Below are 15,663 nucleotides of genomic sequence, written 5' to 3'. Positions count from 1 at the left end.
AGGGGCTGCCGAGGGAGGGAGCCGCGCACCGCTGCCCCGGCCCCGCTGCCCGCCCCCGCCGCCTCCTCGCCCAATGGCAGCGCGTCGAGGGCGGTGAGTGGCGGGCGCTCCGGCCAACGGGAAGCGAGGGCGGGCCGCGGGAGGGGGGAGGGGGGGAGCGGGCACACCGCCCCCGCCGCCCCGCCCCGGGGGGGAGGGGGAGAGGGGAGCGCGGGGGCCAATCGGCGGCGGGGAGGGGGGGGCCGCCGGCCGCGCTGGCCAATCGGCGCCCGCGCGCGCTCGCAGGGAGACCCCGTATGGGAGCGGCCGCGGCGGCCTGCCCCGCGGCGAGATGGGCGTTGCGCGCAGCCAATAGCGCGGCGGCATCGCGGGGGAGGTGGAGCGGGGGCGTGACGGACGGCTGAATTCGCCAATCGGCCGCGCGGGTCGCGCCGCCGGGGAAGGCGGACCGGCAAAATGACGGGCGCGTGGACCAATCGCGGCACGGAGGCGTCGGCCACGAAGGAGCTCCGCGCCAATGAGAGCGGCGCTCTGTCTCAAACTGCCCAATGGGCACCGCAGGGAGGCGGGGCGCGCCTCCGGGCTGCGCCCTTGGAGGGACGGCTCGGCGGCGCCGCGAAGGTGGCGGACCCGGCGCCATCTTGTTTCTGGCTCCGCCCCGGCGGGGTCCGCCGCTTCGCCGCGGCCCCTGAGCCCGCGCCTCGCCGCCACGACGCGGAACATATCGCGATAGTAGCGCTGTCCCCTCCGCAGCCCCGTCCTTCCGTCACCGCCCCGCCTGCCGCCATCTCGCAGCGTAGGCCTCGTCACGACGCTGACACCGCAGGAGCTCTGTCACGATAGCCAACCCTCTGCCCTGTCACGATATGGCAGCCCTGCGACAAAGCCGGGCTGGGAGCCGTCGGTGTGTTTGTTGGGAGGACTGGAGCTGGGGGGGAAAAAAAAAGCCCTCGTTCTAAATAATAATACAAAAAAATATAAAAAAAAATTAAAAAATGGGTTTTTAAGCTCCAAGGTCGTGTAGAAAATAATTTAAAATAGAGCTTTACGGGGAAAAAAAGAAAAAAAAGGGTTTTCTTGGCGACAGGAGCCGTGGCACGCCGGCCTGCAGGGAGGGCCGCTGCTGTTTGGGGTTTAACCTGGAAAAAAAAGCCTCGATTTATTAAAAAAAATACAATAAAACGAGGTTTTTAACCCCCCCTCCCACCCGTTTATGTCGGTGTGAGGTAATTTCTCACAGGAGGGGCTTCCAATGGAGCACAGCCGTGGTGGGAGGGGGCTGCGGGGTGAACCAAGGGAAAAAAACCCCAAAATAATGTTTATCAAAGGAAAAACAAAATCCAAAATAAGGCCTTTAATGCCTCCGTTCCTATAAAAACAAATCATGTTTTCGCTGTCCTGAAGAGAACTGCAGTGCTGGGGTCCACACTGTGACAAGGCCGGGGGGGGGATTGAGGCTCAATTTTTCCTTTAATAATTACTTTTCCCCCCTTTTTTTTTTCTCTCTGCAGCTCCTGGGCTGCCATCAAAGCCCTCTCAGGACTCCACGCAGCGCAGCCCATCGCTTTGAGGCACTGCTGACCCCAGCCCCACGGAGCCCTTTTCCTCCACCCGTTGGTTTTGAAGCCCCCCATCACCGCTTCCCGCTGTCCCCCATTTCCTGGGGCTGTTTTTTGGTTTATTTTTCTCTCTCCTTCCCCCCCCCTTCCCTCCCCATCGCAGCTGGAAAGTTCTGCAGTCGCCCGCCATGACCTCACCGCGCTTCCAGCGGAACTCTTTTATTTTTGCTTTCCATTCCTGGCGGATGGCGAACCCCAGAGTAACTGAAATAACACCGGGGGGGGGGGGGGGGGGGAAGAGGGGGACAACCCCAGGGAGGGTGGAACAGCCCCGCCTCACCTCAGCATTGTGCTTTTTGGAACGGCCCCCCTCCCTCCCTCCAGCTGACAAACCCACAGCATTTCCCCTACAGCCTGCAGGGAGGGGGAGCTGACGCTGCCCGCTGATTGCAGTCAGTAATTAATTGGAGGAGGGGTGTGCTCAGAGGTCCCCGCTCCCTCTGTCCGCAGCTCCTCCCTGCCTCAGTTTCCCCTTAGCAGGGCAGAGCACAGCCTTCCTCCCCAACAAAACGCCTTAAAACTTCTTTTGTAAGACAAAAAAAAAAAAGGAACTGTGCAAGAAGGGAGAGGCGTCCCCCCTCCCCGCAGGCCGTGTTCAGTGTCCCACCAAGTGTCCCCTTCCCCCTTATAGGGGCTCTGTGTCCCCACTGCAGCACAATGATGGCAGCCCCTATCACAGTCTCCCCATCTCTTCTTTCCCTCCCAACCCACGTCACAGCCACAGGGACGTCCTCCCCACCGCTGTTCCCACTGGTGGTGGCACCTGGGGACACAGAGCAGTGGCCCATGGCCCCGCTGCTGTGCCTGCTGTGAGCTCTGTGCCTCAGTTTCCCCTTTGCCTTACAGGCAGTGCTGTGCCAATGGCGAAGGGACGAACCTCCTGCCTCAGTGCTGCTGTGTTTCCCCGGGGTCGGTGAAGTTCCCTGGCTCTGCGCCCACCGGTGGGGCCGGGCCTGGTGCTGGGGAGGGCTGTGGGGCTTTATCTTTTCCCTGCATGGTGTGGGTGGGGGCACATTGCTGTCCCTAAACTGGGTCACAGCCAGCGCCGTGCGGGGCGAAGGTTGACTCTGCCCCATTCCTCGGGCAAAGGCTGCTCTGCATCCCGGCTGTTGTCTGTGCTGCCTTGGTGAAGGGGGGGAGGAGGGGAAGGGGGGCAAATTCTCCTCCTGGCCCATTATGGGGGGGCAAATCCTCCTCCTGCCCCACTATGGGGGCAGTGTAAATGCCCATCCTGCCCAACTGTGGGGGGGTGAATCTCTATCCTGCCCCATTGCTCCCTGGTGGGAACAGCTGGAGGCAGATCTCTGTCCTGCTGCAGTATTGAGACGGGGCTGGGGGGATTTGGATACAGCCCCCCCTCTTTAGACTCCCCTTCACCCCACCAGCAGCCCATTACCTCCATCAGCAGCTTCCCGTGAGCACCTTTCAATTACCCCCTCACACTCCTCATTAGCACTCATTAAGACTCCATTCCCACTCCCCCCCCAGTTACCCCCTTTCCCCTCTCCCCATTACCCCCATCCTATTACCCCCCTTCCCGTTCACTCCCCCCATTTCCCCCCACCCCATTCCCCCCCTCATTTCTCCCCATCCACCAGCACCTCATTACCCCTATTAGCATCCCCCCAACTGGCACACCATTATCCTCATCACCCCGCCCAGTATCCCCAGTAACCCCCCAGCCTCCCCCCCAATACCCCCCATTCCCCCCCCCCGGCTGCGCTCTCAGCGCCCTCTGGTGGCCGCAGATGTCGGTGCCCCCCCCCGGTTGCGGTTCTCTGCTGCCGCCTGGCGGCCGCGGGTGGCACTGCCACGTCCCGTCTGTCCCATCCCTGTCCTGCCTTGTCCTGTCCCATTATCGTCGCATCCCTCCTGTCCCATTCCTGTTCCTTCCCCGTCCTGCTCCTGTCCCCATCCTTGTCTCCAGACCCCATCTTGCCCACGTCCCCATCCTCATCCCTGTCCCCATCCCACATCAGTATTAGGGACACAGGACAGGGACTGAGGCACAGCTGTGCGGGCACGGACCACAGAGGGCACTGGGGGGCACAGGGACCAGTTTGGGTGCTGGGGGGTCACTGGGATGAGGAATGGGGGCACTGGGATGAATAATGGGGCGCAGGACCACTGCTGGCGGGGATAAGGGGGCACAGGGATGGGTGCTGGGGGCACTGGGATCGGTGTGGGGGAAATGGGGCACTGGGGTGGATAACGGGGGCACTGGGGCCTCTCTGGGCCCTGGGGTGGTTCCTGGGGGTCCCCATACCCTCGTGCCCCCCCCCCCCCCTCGGGGACCGCCCTTCCCAACCCCCCTCCGGCGGGTCGCGGCCGCGGAGGAATGAGGGCGACGCCGGGCGGCTCCCGGCAATTTGGGGCGGGGAACCGCAGAATGCGGCGCGGAGCTGCCGGGGCCGACCGCGGGGACGGGGACAGCGCATGGCCGGGGGGGGGGGACGGGGGGCATTGGGGGGGTCTTGGGCATCCCGAGGGGGGAGTCCTATAGGAGGTCTCGGGCGTTTGAGAGGACCCAAGAGGTCGTAAAGGGGGGTTCCTGGGTCCATGTGGGGACCCGAAGCACCGGGGGTGTTGTTATGTTTTCACCCTGGAGGGGTTCTCAGGCCATTAGGTGGGGGTCTGTTTTAACCCTTGGGGGGGTCTGAGGACGTTGGGGGGGCTTCTGAGGGGACTCAAGGAGTCATAAGGAGGGGTCTCTGGGTCCAAATAGGGACACTGAGGGGACCCAAAGCTCTGGGGGGGGTCACAGGGGCTGAGTGAGACCGATGGGGCACCCAGATGACCTTGGTTGGGGGCGGGGCTCCCTTGACAGAGATCAACCGGTGGGGGATCAGGTCCCCAATGTCCCCCCCCCAGCACTCCCCCCTTCTCAACGCCACCGCTTTGATGTGGCTGCGGCACCACAGCGCAATGAGAGCCACATGGCGGGGGGGACGGGGGGACAGATAAGGGACGGACGGACGGACGGACGGGGGTGGGGGGCGTGGAGCGGTGGTCTCACCGGTCCCGGAGGTCGGTGCTGGGGGGTCCCTTATCGCCCCCCCCACACACACACCCGGTGTCCCTGTGGGCCGGACCCGCCCCGGCGGTCGCCGCAGGTATTTATAGCCGCGGGCGGGGGATAATTACAGGGGGGGGGGAGGAAGCGCCCGGGGCGTGGGCAGCTCTCGGCCCCGCGGTAACCTCTGCCCCGGCATCCCCGGTTTCCCCCCCCCCCCACCCCTGGGTCCCCCTGAGTCCCACCAGGGCCCCATAGAACCCCCAAACCCCATAGATCCCTCCCCAGGTCCACATAGGTTCCCCAAACCCCAAAGGTTCCCCCAAAACCCGTAGGTTCCCCCCCCAGGTCCCGATAGGTTCCCCAAACTCCATAGGTCCACCCACACTTCTTGGATCCTCCTCCGGTCCCCATAATTCCCTTCCGGTCCCCATAGGACCCTCAAATCCCGTAGGTTCCCCCCATGTCCCCATGGGTCACCCCAAACCCCATAGGTTCCCCTCAGGCCCCTATAGGACACCCAAACCCCATGGATACCCTCCCCCCCCCAGGTCTCACTGGGTCCCCCCCATTCCTTACACCCCCCAACTTCCCTCCTCTCCCCCAAACCCCGTGGAACCCCCTGAGACCACCCCTCTTCTCCCTACCCCAACCACAAAATTAAAGCTCCTCCCCCCAGGTCCCAAGACCCCCATCCCAAATATATCCCGAGGTATGTGTGGGAAGGGGGGGGTGGGGGGGGGTCGGAGCAAGGCAGTGGGGCGCCAGGGGGTGCCTAACCCTATACGATCCCTCTGAGAGTCCCCGCAGCCCCCCCGGCCCCGCAGCCCCCCCCGGTCCGCGGCCGCCCGGAGCCCGTGGGCGCTGGCAGCAGTGCCCGGCGCACCCACACGTAATGGGGCCGCCGCTATTTTGGGGCCTCCGACCGCAAAAGAAACATCCGGGGGGGGCCGCGAAGGGATGGGGAGGGGGAAAGGGGGGGGGGGAGGAGGGGGGAACGCGGTGGTGGCCGCTGCCACCCCAAAAGCCGTGGGGTGGAGGGCAGCCTTGGTGGTGTCCCCGGCTGGCGGCCGGCCAGGGGAGGGGGGCTTAGGGTTGGTGTCCCCAATCCCAGTGTCCTTTATGGGTGGGAGGGGACACAGTGCCACTGGGGACACTGCGCTGGGGAGGGGGATGGACGGATTTGGGGACAGTGAAAGGGGGGACAGTATGGGGTGAAGGGGTTGGGGACACTGGGATGGGGGATGCTATGGGGTGCAGGGACTGGGGACAGTGGGAGGGGGGGATGCTATGGGGTGCAGGGACACTGGGATGGGGGATGCTATGGGGTGCAGGGACTGGGGACAGCGGGAGGGGGGGATGCTATGGGGTTGGAGGGACCGGGGACACTGGGATGCTATGGGGTGCAGGGACTGGGGACAGAAGGAGGGGGGGATGCTATGGGGTTGGGGACACTGGGATGTGGGATGCTATGGGGTGCAGGGACTGGGGACAGCGGGAGGGGGGGATGCTATGGGTGCAGGGACTGGGGACAGCGGGAGGGGGGGGATGCTATGGGGTTGGAGGGACTGGGGACTGGGATGGGGGATGCTATGGGGTGCAGGGACTGGGGACAGCAGGAGGGGGGGATGCTATGGGGTTGGAGGGGTTAGGGACGCTAGGATGGGGGATGCTATGGGATGCAGGGACAGCAGGAGGGGGGGATGCTATGGGGTTGGAGGAGCTGGGGACACGGTGCCACTGGGGACACCAGGCTGGGGGGCTTGGGGTCGGGGACAGCACATTCCCAGCACCTCTGATGCTGTGTTTGCTGTGCTCCTCCTCCCCAGTGCCCCCAGTCACCATTCCCAGTGCTCCCAGTTCTCCCCATTCCCAGTGCCCCCCAGCCCCCATTCTGGATTTTCCCATTGTCCATTCCCAGTATTTCCAATCCCCATTTCCAGTCCTTCCAGTTCCCACCCTGGGTGCTCCCATTCTCCATCCCCAATATTCCCAGTCCCCATTCCCAGTGCCACGTTCCCAGTGCTCCCCCCTCCCAGTGCCCCCACTCCCCCCACACACATGGAAACCATTTGTGGATGGTTCTCTCCTTTTGAAGGGCTGCACAGCCCCCAGCCCCACTGCTGCGTGGTGACCGCAGGGTGTGGGGGGCCGGGGGGGGGCGGTGGTGTCCCCCACCCTGGGATGGGGATGGGATGTTTCCATCCTGGGCTCAATGAGCTGCAACCTCTGTCCCACCCAAACTCATGGTGTGGGGGCAGAGAGCCCCCCCTAAAGCTCATGGCATAAGAGCTGAGCCCCCCCCCCCCCCCACAACTCATGTCACATCCTGAGCCAGGTGAAGGAAAGGTGGGGATGGGGGGAAGGAGGCAGTGGGAGAGAGGGTCAAAGGAGAGAAGGGAGAGGGACGAATTGAGAGGGAGGGAGAAAAAGAGGGAGAGAGGGGGTATGGGGGTGATGGAAGGAGAGGAGGAAAGGATGGGGAGATGGGGAGGAACAAAGTGATTGGGGGAGGGATGGGAGGATCAAAGGAGGAGAGAAGGTGCTTAGGAGGGTGGAGGGAAGGGTGGGGAGATGGAGGGATGGGGAGATGGGAGTGGAAGGACAGATGGGGAGATGGAGAGGGAAGAGATGGAGGGATGGTTGGAGGATGAAAGGAAGGATGGGGAGATGGAGGAAGGGAGGAAGAGATGGAGAGGTGGGAGGGAGGAAGGGAAGGGGAGATGGAGGAAGCGATGCAGGAGGGATGTTGGGTCCTGGTGTGCTGGAAGTGGGGCAACACTGAGACCCCCCCAGCACAGCTCCCCCCCCCACAGCCCCCCACTGCCCCCAAGAGTCGTTGGGTCCCCACTAATTTCTCACACAGCAGAGCACAGCTGGAACAGCCCTGCAACCACTGGGGCTGGGGGTCCTTCACCCCCCTCAGCATCTCCCCAAAAACCCCATAGGGCCATGACCCCCCCTCCCCAAAAAACCCCTTAGGGTTTATCCCCCCATAAGGATCATCCCCACCCCAAGGTCGACGCGTTTGTCCCAGTTTGGGTAGCAGGGATCAGTGGGCGCCCCGTGGAGGTGTGGGGGGGGCTGTGGTTGTGGTGTTCGATGGGGGGAGGGGGGGCCCGTGGTTGTGGTGTTCATTTAAGGGGGGGGGCGCTGTGGTTGTGGTGTTCGGCGGCGCCGGTGGTTGGGGCCGTTATTCAGCGGCTGCGGAGCGGAAAGCCCTGAGTCAGGGCTGGGAAAGGGCCCCGCTGGCTCCAGAATGGGACATTTGGGGGAAAAAAGAAGGGAAAAAAAAAAAAAAAAGGAGAGAGAGGGAAAAAAAAAAAAAAGGCAAAAAAATAATATTTAAAAAAAAAAAAGTGGTTCGGATAAACTTCTGCTCACAGGGAAATGGAGGCCCCCATCCCCACCCCTGGGACCCCTCTGCTGCTCCCCTCCATCCCTGTCCCCCTCTCCATTCCATTCCTTCCCATTCCCATCATTGGTGCCTCATTCCCAGCCCTCTTCTACCCCATCCCTTTCTGTCCCCATCCCTGCTTCCCCTCACACCCCACTCCTGGTACCTCCAACCCCATCCGTGCTCCATTTGTATCCCCATCCCAATGCCACCCCCATCCTTTCTCTCCCATTTCCCATCCTGGATCCTTCTCCTGTTCCCACCCCTGGTCCCCATTTCCACCCTGGCTCTGTCCCTATCCCTGCTGTGTCCCCCAGGCACCATTTTGGGGTGGTTTCACCCCACCTCACCCCAGAGGCCGTAGGGTTCCCCCTCCCCTCCATCCCTTCCCCTTCCTGCCCCTCTTTCCCTTCTGCCTTTTTCTTTCTCTCCTTCCCATCACTTTTCCCTTTCATTTCCCCTCCTCCTCCCCAGCCCTTCTCTTTTCCTTTTTCCTTTTCCTTTTTTTTTCCTTTTCACTTTTTTTTTTTCCCTATTCCTTTTTCCTTTCCCCCTTTTCTCTTTCCCTTTTCCCTCTTCCTTTTCCTTTCCCATTTCTCCTTTTCCTTTTTGTCCTTTCCCTTTCTCCTTCCCTCTTCTCTTTCGTTTTTCTCCCTTTCCCCTTTTCTTTCTCCTTTTACATCTTTTCCTTTTTTTCCTTTCCCCCTTTCCTTCTTTTCTCCTCCTTTTGTTTTTTTTTTACTTTTCTCACTTTTTCCCCACTTTCCCCCACTTATTTCCCACTCTTTTCTACTTCCTCCCCCACTTTTTCCTACTCTTCCCCCAACCTTTTCCCACTTTCATCCTCATTTCTTCCCCTTTCCCATTTCCCTCCTCCTTCCCCCTCCTCCCCCCCTCTCCTCTTTTCCTTCCCCCTTCCCCTTCCCCGTCCCCTCCCGCCCCGGCCCCGCCGCCCCCCGCCCTATAGGGGCGGTTCGGGGAGGGCTCCCGGCCCCGGTCCCGGCCCGGCCCAACCCCGGCGCAGCGGCACTGCGGGGCGGGCGGCGGCGGTGCTGCTCCGGCAGCGGACCCGGCACCCCGGCAGCCCCGACCCGGCAAACCCGGTACCGGCAGCTCCGACCCCCCCGGAACCCCCCGTCCATTCACCCATAGCATCGACATCAGAGCAGCGGTAAGGATGTGGGGACACGATGGGGATATGGGGACGTGATGGGGATACGGGGACGTGGGGACATGGTGAGGATATGGGGACACGATGGGGATATGGGGACACGACAGGGATATGGGGATGTGGGGACACAATGGGGATATGGGGACACGGGGACACCGTGGGGAAATGGGGACACGATGGGGATATGGGGACACAATAGGGATATGGGGACACAGGGACATCGTGGGGACATGGGGACATGGGAATGCCACAGGGATATGGGGACAACATGGGGATACGGGGACACGAGGACACTGTGGGGATATGGGGACAGCCTCGGCATTGTGGGGTTCTCTAGGGCTGGAGGGGGGACATCTGGGGACAGGGACCCCCAAGGCAGGGGAGATCCCCCTCTCCTCACTGGGATATGGGACCTCGTGGTAGGGGGACCATCAGGATACAGGAATCCCCCCAGGGGGATACAGAACCTCTGGGATATGGGATTCCCAGGATAGAGGAATCCCAGGATATGGGACCTCAGCACAGAGGACCTTTGGGATATGGGACCCTTGGGACATGGGACTGTTGGGATATGGGACCCCACGTGATTCAGTACCCTCAGATGTGGGACCCTCCCAGGACAGGGACCCCCAGGACAGGCAGCACTGGGGTTTGGTGGATACGGGGAACTGGGGCTGTTTCCAGACTGCTGTCCCCATCCTTGCTGCCTCAAGGACCCCAGGGATGGCACCCAGGGGACAGTGGGTGCAGTGGCTTTGGGTGCTCACAGGGGGTGGACGGGGATGCGGTGCTGTGCGAGCTGCCACTGGGACACGGCTGTCCCCAGGAGCTCCGTGCCCCACATCTGGGGATGGGGACATGTCTGTCCCCAGGGCAGCGTCACCCCATGATGTGCCTATGGGGACACGTCTGTCCCCAAGCCGGTGCCACCCTGGACCTGGTGACAGGGCCACGTCTGCCCCTGGCACGGGGCCACCAGGACAGCCACGGTGACGCAGCGCGGCCACCACAGCCCCTGGGAGCCATGGGGACCAGGAGATGGGGACACACACACGCACACACACACGTCCCCACTGCGTGTCCCTGTCCCCACGCAGGGTCTCATCCTCCCTCTTGCTGTCCCTGTGCCCACCTGGCTGTCCTCCACCCCAGCAGGGCACCAGGGAGGGGACAATCCCAAGTGCCACCTCTGCCCCGTGCTGTCCCCAAGACCAGGTGCACCCTGTGAGCAGGGACAGCCAGGGCCCGGACGGTGACATTTGGTGGCTGTGGATTGAAGGGAGGAGTGGGGATGGGGAAACTGAGGCAGGGGACAAGGTGGGTGCTGGGTCTGGGACAGGAACTGAGGTTGGAGCTGCAGACAGCGGCACCTTGGGGATAGGGAATGGGGATGGGGGCAGAGGACTGGGAGGTGGGGACCCAGAAACGTGTTTAGGGACATGGGATCGAGGATCTGGGATGGGATTTGAGGACATGGGAGTGGGGACAAGGGAGCAAGGGAGCAAGGGCCTGGAGTGGGGTTTGGGGACATGGGACTGTGGATGGGGACATGGGACTGGGGACAAGAAATGGGGCTTGGGGACATGGGATGGGGGGCAAAGGACTGGGGATCAGGAACCTGGAAATGGGTTTGGAAACATGGGACAAGGGGTGAGGGACTGAGAACGATGGGCCAGAAACGGAATTTAGGGACAAGGGAGCAGGGACTGGGGACTTGAGATACTGGGATGGGGTCTGGGGACGTGGAACTGGGGACGTGGGGTTGAGGATTTGGGACCAGGGAGTGGGAACGTGAGATAAGGGCTGATGTCTGGGGACGTGGGTTGAGGATTTGGGACCAGGGAGTGGGAACGTGAGATAAAGGCTGATGTCTGGGGACGTGGGGTTGAGGATTTGGGACCAGGGATTGGGAACATGAGATAAAGGCTGATGTCTGGGGACATGGGTTGAGGATTTGGGACCAGGGAGTGGGAACGTGAGATAAGGGCTGAGGTCTGGGGACAAGGGGAACTGGAAATAAGGGGAACTGTGGGCCGAGGACCAGGGAACGGCTTCAGGGGGTGAGCAGCTGAGGATTGGGGAGCACAGATGGGGGACCACAAACCCAGGGGCAAGAAATCGGGGACGGAGCGACCCCGACAGCGGCTCCGCTTGGGGGCTGAGGGGCACAGGAGGGTCTCAGGGGGGGAACCCAGAGCCGCCCCATCCCACCCATGCACTGAGCTCATGCCGTTCTCAGCCCGCATCTCCCTCATATCCCGGAGCTGATCTATGGGAGCTGTGCACTATTTTCAGCTCCTCGTCGGACGCTGGTTTCAATTAGCGCGGCGGGGCAGCGTTCCCGGGGCACAGCCTGGCCTTGTTATCCTTGGAGGGCCGCGAGCGCTGCGGCCACGGCTTAAAAATAGGAGCAATAACCAAAGAGGGGAGGGGGGGGTGTGGGGGGGGTTGTATATATATTTATATAGATAGATGTATGTCATGCTGAAAAAAAAGCCATAAAGTGGGTGAAAGGAAAAAAAAAAAAAAACAACTAAAAGGGGGTGCTGGTAGTTGGGGGGGGGTGCAGCTCGTGATGCCGGGTCTCAGCCCGCCACCATGGAGCTGCAGGGAATAAAGGAGAGGAAGTCGCCGGGTGGGGGGGGGGAGGCCGCAGCATAATTTGATTAAAAGGGCATAAAGGCGTCGGGAGCCGAGATTGGGAAGGGGGGAAGGCGGAGTGGGGGGGGGATGGGGGTCTCAGCACAGCCCCGCTATGAGCCCTCCGAGCTCCTCATGGTGGGGGGGGGTGGCAGCCCCCGTGGTGCTCGGCTGCACCAGATGCTGCACTGCGCCGTGTGCCCCATTGCGGTGGGTGCCCCCCGACGCACCACAAACCCCCCGACCCCCCCACCTCCCCTCTCTCTCACCCCCCCTTTTCCTCTCCCCGCAGACCGCCATGGCTCCGTGCCCGCGCTGACGGCCGCCCCATCCCGCAGCACCTCGGGGTGCCTCCCCACCATGGGGGATTCCTACACCGCCGCCTTCCCCAGCGCCGCGGGGCTGCTGTCCCCCTCCGTCAGCCCTCAGGCGTCCCCCGGTCCCTACGGCCCCGACTACGGCCCCTTCGGCCACCCCTTCCCCACGGGCAGCGCCACGCAGGAGGTGCTGGGGGCTCCGGTGGTGGTGGCCACCAAAGGCCACCCGTCGGGCGACTGTTTGCCGGGGGTTTTCCCCCCGCTGGAGATGCCCCATCCCTACGGCTCCTGGTATAAGGGCGGCCTCGGAGGGGGGCTGCCGGGGGGGTCGGGGCCGGCGGCCCCCGCTTGGTGGGACGTGCATCCTAACGGGGGTTGGCTGGGGGGTCCGGGGGGCGCCGAGGGGCTGCAGGGTTCCCTGCAGGCTCAGCCCGCGCTCAGCCCCCCGCTGCCCGCTTACGGCTCCGATTTCGGGGCCCTCAACCCCCCGCCCTACGGCGGAGCTCCGGGGGTGACCCCGACGGCGGCGGCGCCCCCGAAAAGCGAAGCGGGTGGGGGCAAAGCGCTGCGAGGAGGAGCCGGGGGGGGCGGCGGTTCGCCGGGCGGCCGCGCTTCGTGCGACTGCCCGAACTGCCAGGAGATGGAGCGCATGGGGGGAGCGGCGGCGGCGGGGGGGCTGCGGAAGAAGGCGGTGCACAGCTGTCACATCCCGGGCTGCGGGAAGGTGTACGGCAAAGCGTCGCACCTGAAGGCGCACCTGCGTTGGCACACGGGGGAACGGCCGTTCGTTTGCAATTGGCTTTTCTGCGGGAAGCGCTTCACCCGCTCGGACGAGCTGGAGCGCCACGTGCGCACCCACACCCGCGAGAAGAAATTCACGTGCGTGCTGTGCAGCAAACGCTTCACCCGCTCCGACCACCTCAGCAAACACCAGAAGACCCACGCCGACCCCGCGGCCCCCAAAACTCCCTCCGAGCCGCCACCCCCAGCTCCCCCCGCCCCTCAAAACAACCCGCCTACCCCCGGCCCGCCCGGCTCCCCGCGCCGCCCCGTCGCTCCGTCGCCCCGGAGGGATGCGGGCAGCCCCGAGGCGGGCAGTTTGCTGGAGATCTGACCCCCCCCCTCCCTCCTCCTCCCCCCATCCTTTCCCCCTCCTCGGTATTTATTTCGGGGTGCCCCCCCCCCCTCAATAGAAAACCCGTCCCTCCCCCCCCACCGCTCACCCATAGGCAGCGGCGCCGCGGTATCGTTTATAATTTATGTCTTAAATTATGGCGTGGGGGGCCGTGCTGGGGGGGTTAGAGGTGGGCATCCCCCTTTGTTTCCCCCCTCCCCATTTTGTTTTCTTCCCCCCCCCAACTTTTCTCACCCCGCACAGAGCTCAGGGACCGGGTTCACCCCTTCTCCTCCGCCTCATTAACCCGCCCAGGTCGTTTGGCGCTGATGTACCCCCCCCCCCCCCTTTTAGCTAGCTACCCCCCCTCCCAAAACATAAATAAACGATAAATGCAATAAAGGGATTCAAGGAGCAGCAGTGGCACACAGCCCCCCCATCTCACAAGAGGGGAAACTGAGGCACGGGTGGACACAGTGCAGGCACAGCCCCAATACGGGATGTCCCACACTGTGAGGGTGGGGGTGATTCTGCTTTGTCCCCTTCCCCCCCCCTCCCTGGTCCTTGTGGGCCCATATCCTTGTGCTCTTGTGTCCTCGTGTCCCTCCATCCCCGTGTCCCTGCATCCCCATGACTCAGGGACCCCACAAATTGCCACAACCCCCCACACATGTGTCTCTACCAGTGTGTCCCCAAACCCCAGGAGCACTCATAGGGGGGATCCCACAAACAGGGCTGTGCACACAAACACACACGTGCGCATCCCAGCTTCATCCCATGCCTCAGTTTCCCCCACTGCACGCAGACCCGTGACACGTGTGGGGCCACGTGTGACCGAGGACACCCCAGCGTTGCACACCGTGGGACACCCCCACCGCTCTGAGCTCCCGCCCCACTTTGGGTCTTTTTTTGGGGCATTTTTTTTTTCTAAAACCCAAAATAAAGCCACGGAAAAAGGCAGAGGGAGGCAGGACAGGCCGGGTGCCAGCGCCCATAGGGACAGCACTGTGTCCCCATGCCAGCGTGGCGCAGCCCCGAGTGCCACCCCCGGGTGCCACGTGTGCCACCGCGCTGAGTCACCACCGTACGGCTGGGAGGGGGGGGGGAACCACGAGGGGAAACTGAGGCACGAGGACACCCCCCCCCCTCAGCCCGCAGTGCCACAGCGCCGTCCCCGTGCTGCCACCCCCACGAGGGTGGGATTTGGGGTGGTGGGTGCCAGCTTGCATCGTAACCCCTCAAAACCTCCTCGGATTTATTTCGTTTTTAGGGTTTTTCCCCCCAAAACGCCGCTCGCTGTGGGTGGGCCGCTGCCAACGGGCGCCGAACACATCCGTCCACATCCCAGAGCCAAACCCCAAACGGGAGCCTCCCCAAAACCACGCTGGTCCCAAAGCCACCCTCGGCCCCTGAGTTCCACCCCCCTCCCCTCCCATCCCTCCCGGCTTTGGGGATTTGGAGGGGGGGGGGCAACGCCAGCGCTGCGGTGGCTCTGATGTCTCCCAGCGATCGGCGCCGTCCAAATCGTTGTCTCCTATCAAACCCCGCTCGCTCCGTAACGGGTGAGGAATGCAGGGCCCCCCACCGCAGTCCCCCCCCCCCCCCCGCCAGAGCGTTTATTTAATATCCTGAAAAAATTAAAATAACTCCTGCGGCCGCTGAAGGAAAACACGGAGATAAATGTAATAAAAGCGAATCTAAAATGGGACTCTGGGGGGGCTGGGGGGGGAGGAAGGAAGGAGGGAGATGAGAGCCCAGGAAGAGGGGCTGGGGGAGATCCAAATAGAGGGGATGGGATGGGGGGGGAGAGGGGTGCGGGAACCCGGGGGAACCCAATAGAGAGGTATTCCCATATGGCACCCAGGGGACCCCAGTGCAGGGGGATTCCCATAGGGAAACACACGCAACCCCAAGGCACAGGGATGCAGGTACCCGTGCGACCCCAGTGCAGGGGCACCCATGGGACCCCAATAGAGCGGGATGTGCGGATTTAAGGGAACACAATAGAGGAGCGTACGGACACCTACGGGACCCCAATAGAGGAAAATTCCCATGTGGGGCACCCACGGGACCCCGACGGGATGGAGATACTCATGGGACCCCAATAAAAGAGGGTTTCCCATAAAAGCACCCACGGGACCCCAGAACAGAGAGACGCGGACGCAGCGAAACCCGCGCACCAACAGCGCCACGCGCTTTTTTCCCGCCCCCGAGAGGACGCACCGCCTCTCTTAAAGGGGCAACGCCCCCCGGCTGTGGGCCCACCAAACGATCAGCTCCCGTTACAGCGCGACAGCCCCCGATTCCCCATTGCGCCTTTGTACGAGGAGGGAACAGACACAGAGCTGGGCGGCGAGGGGGGGTTGGGAGACCTTCGGTGCTGCCCGAGCGC

General features: G+C 63.0%; 2 protein-coding genes across 4 annotated transcripts; both read left to right on the top strand.

Moving 5' to 3' along the window:
- The first annotated feature begins 1 nt into the window (after position 1).
- On the top strand, positions 2-5,615 carry LOC149913926 (uncharacterized). Of its 2 annotated transcripts, XM_090128442.1 has the most exons (5): positions 2-93; positions 754-904; positions 1,512-1,613; positions 1,723-1,819; positions 2,466-5,615. In XM_090128442.1, the coding sequence occupies exons 1-5, from the start codon at positions 74-76 to the stop codon at positions 2,534-2,536; spliced, it is 441 nt and encodes a 146-aa protein (XP_089984568.1). In that variant the 5' UTR covers positions 2-73; the 3' UTR covers positions 2,537-5,615. The 2 variants fall into 2 exon arrangements, 1 of the variants encoding a protein (XP_089984568.1); XR_016460815.1 differs by lacking the exons at positions 2-93; positions 1,723-1,819 and having other exon boundaries at positions 246-904.
- A 2,348-nt stretch (positions 5,616-7,963) lies between these two features.
- On the top strand, positions 7,964-13,606 carry SP7 (Sp7 transcription factor). 2 transcript variants are annotated; one of them, XM_090128432.1, is made up of 2 exons: positions 7,964-9,200; positions 11,440-12,105. In XM_090128432.1, exons 1-2 carry the CDS (start codon positions 8,023-8,025, stop codon positions 11,600-11,602), a joined length of 1,341 nt encoding a protein of 446 aa, XP_089984558.1. In that variant the 5' UTR covers positions 7,964-8,022; the 3' UTR covers positions 11,603-12,105. The 2 variants fall into 2 exon arrangements, with proteins under 2 accessions (XP_089984558.1, XP_031458674.2); XM_031602814.2 differs by lacking the exon at positions 11,440-12,105 and adding an exon at positions 12,133-13,606 and having other exon boundaries at positions 7,965-9,200.
- Positions 13,607-15,663: the final 2,057 nt, after the last annotated feature.

This window comes from Phasianus colchicus, chromosome 33, assembly GCF_987193195.1.
Source record: "Phasianus colchicus chromosome 33, bPhaCol1.hap1.1, whole genome shotgun sequence".
NCBI lineage: Eukaryota > Metazoa > Chordata > Aves > Galliformes > Phasianidae > Phasianus > Phasianus colchicus.
This window is presented reverse-complemented; position numbering and strand designations above follow the sequence as displayed.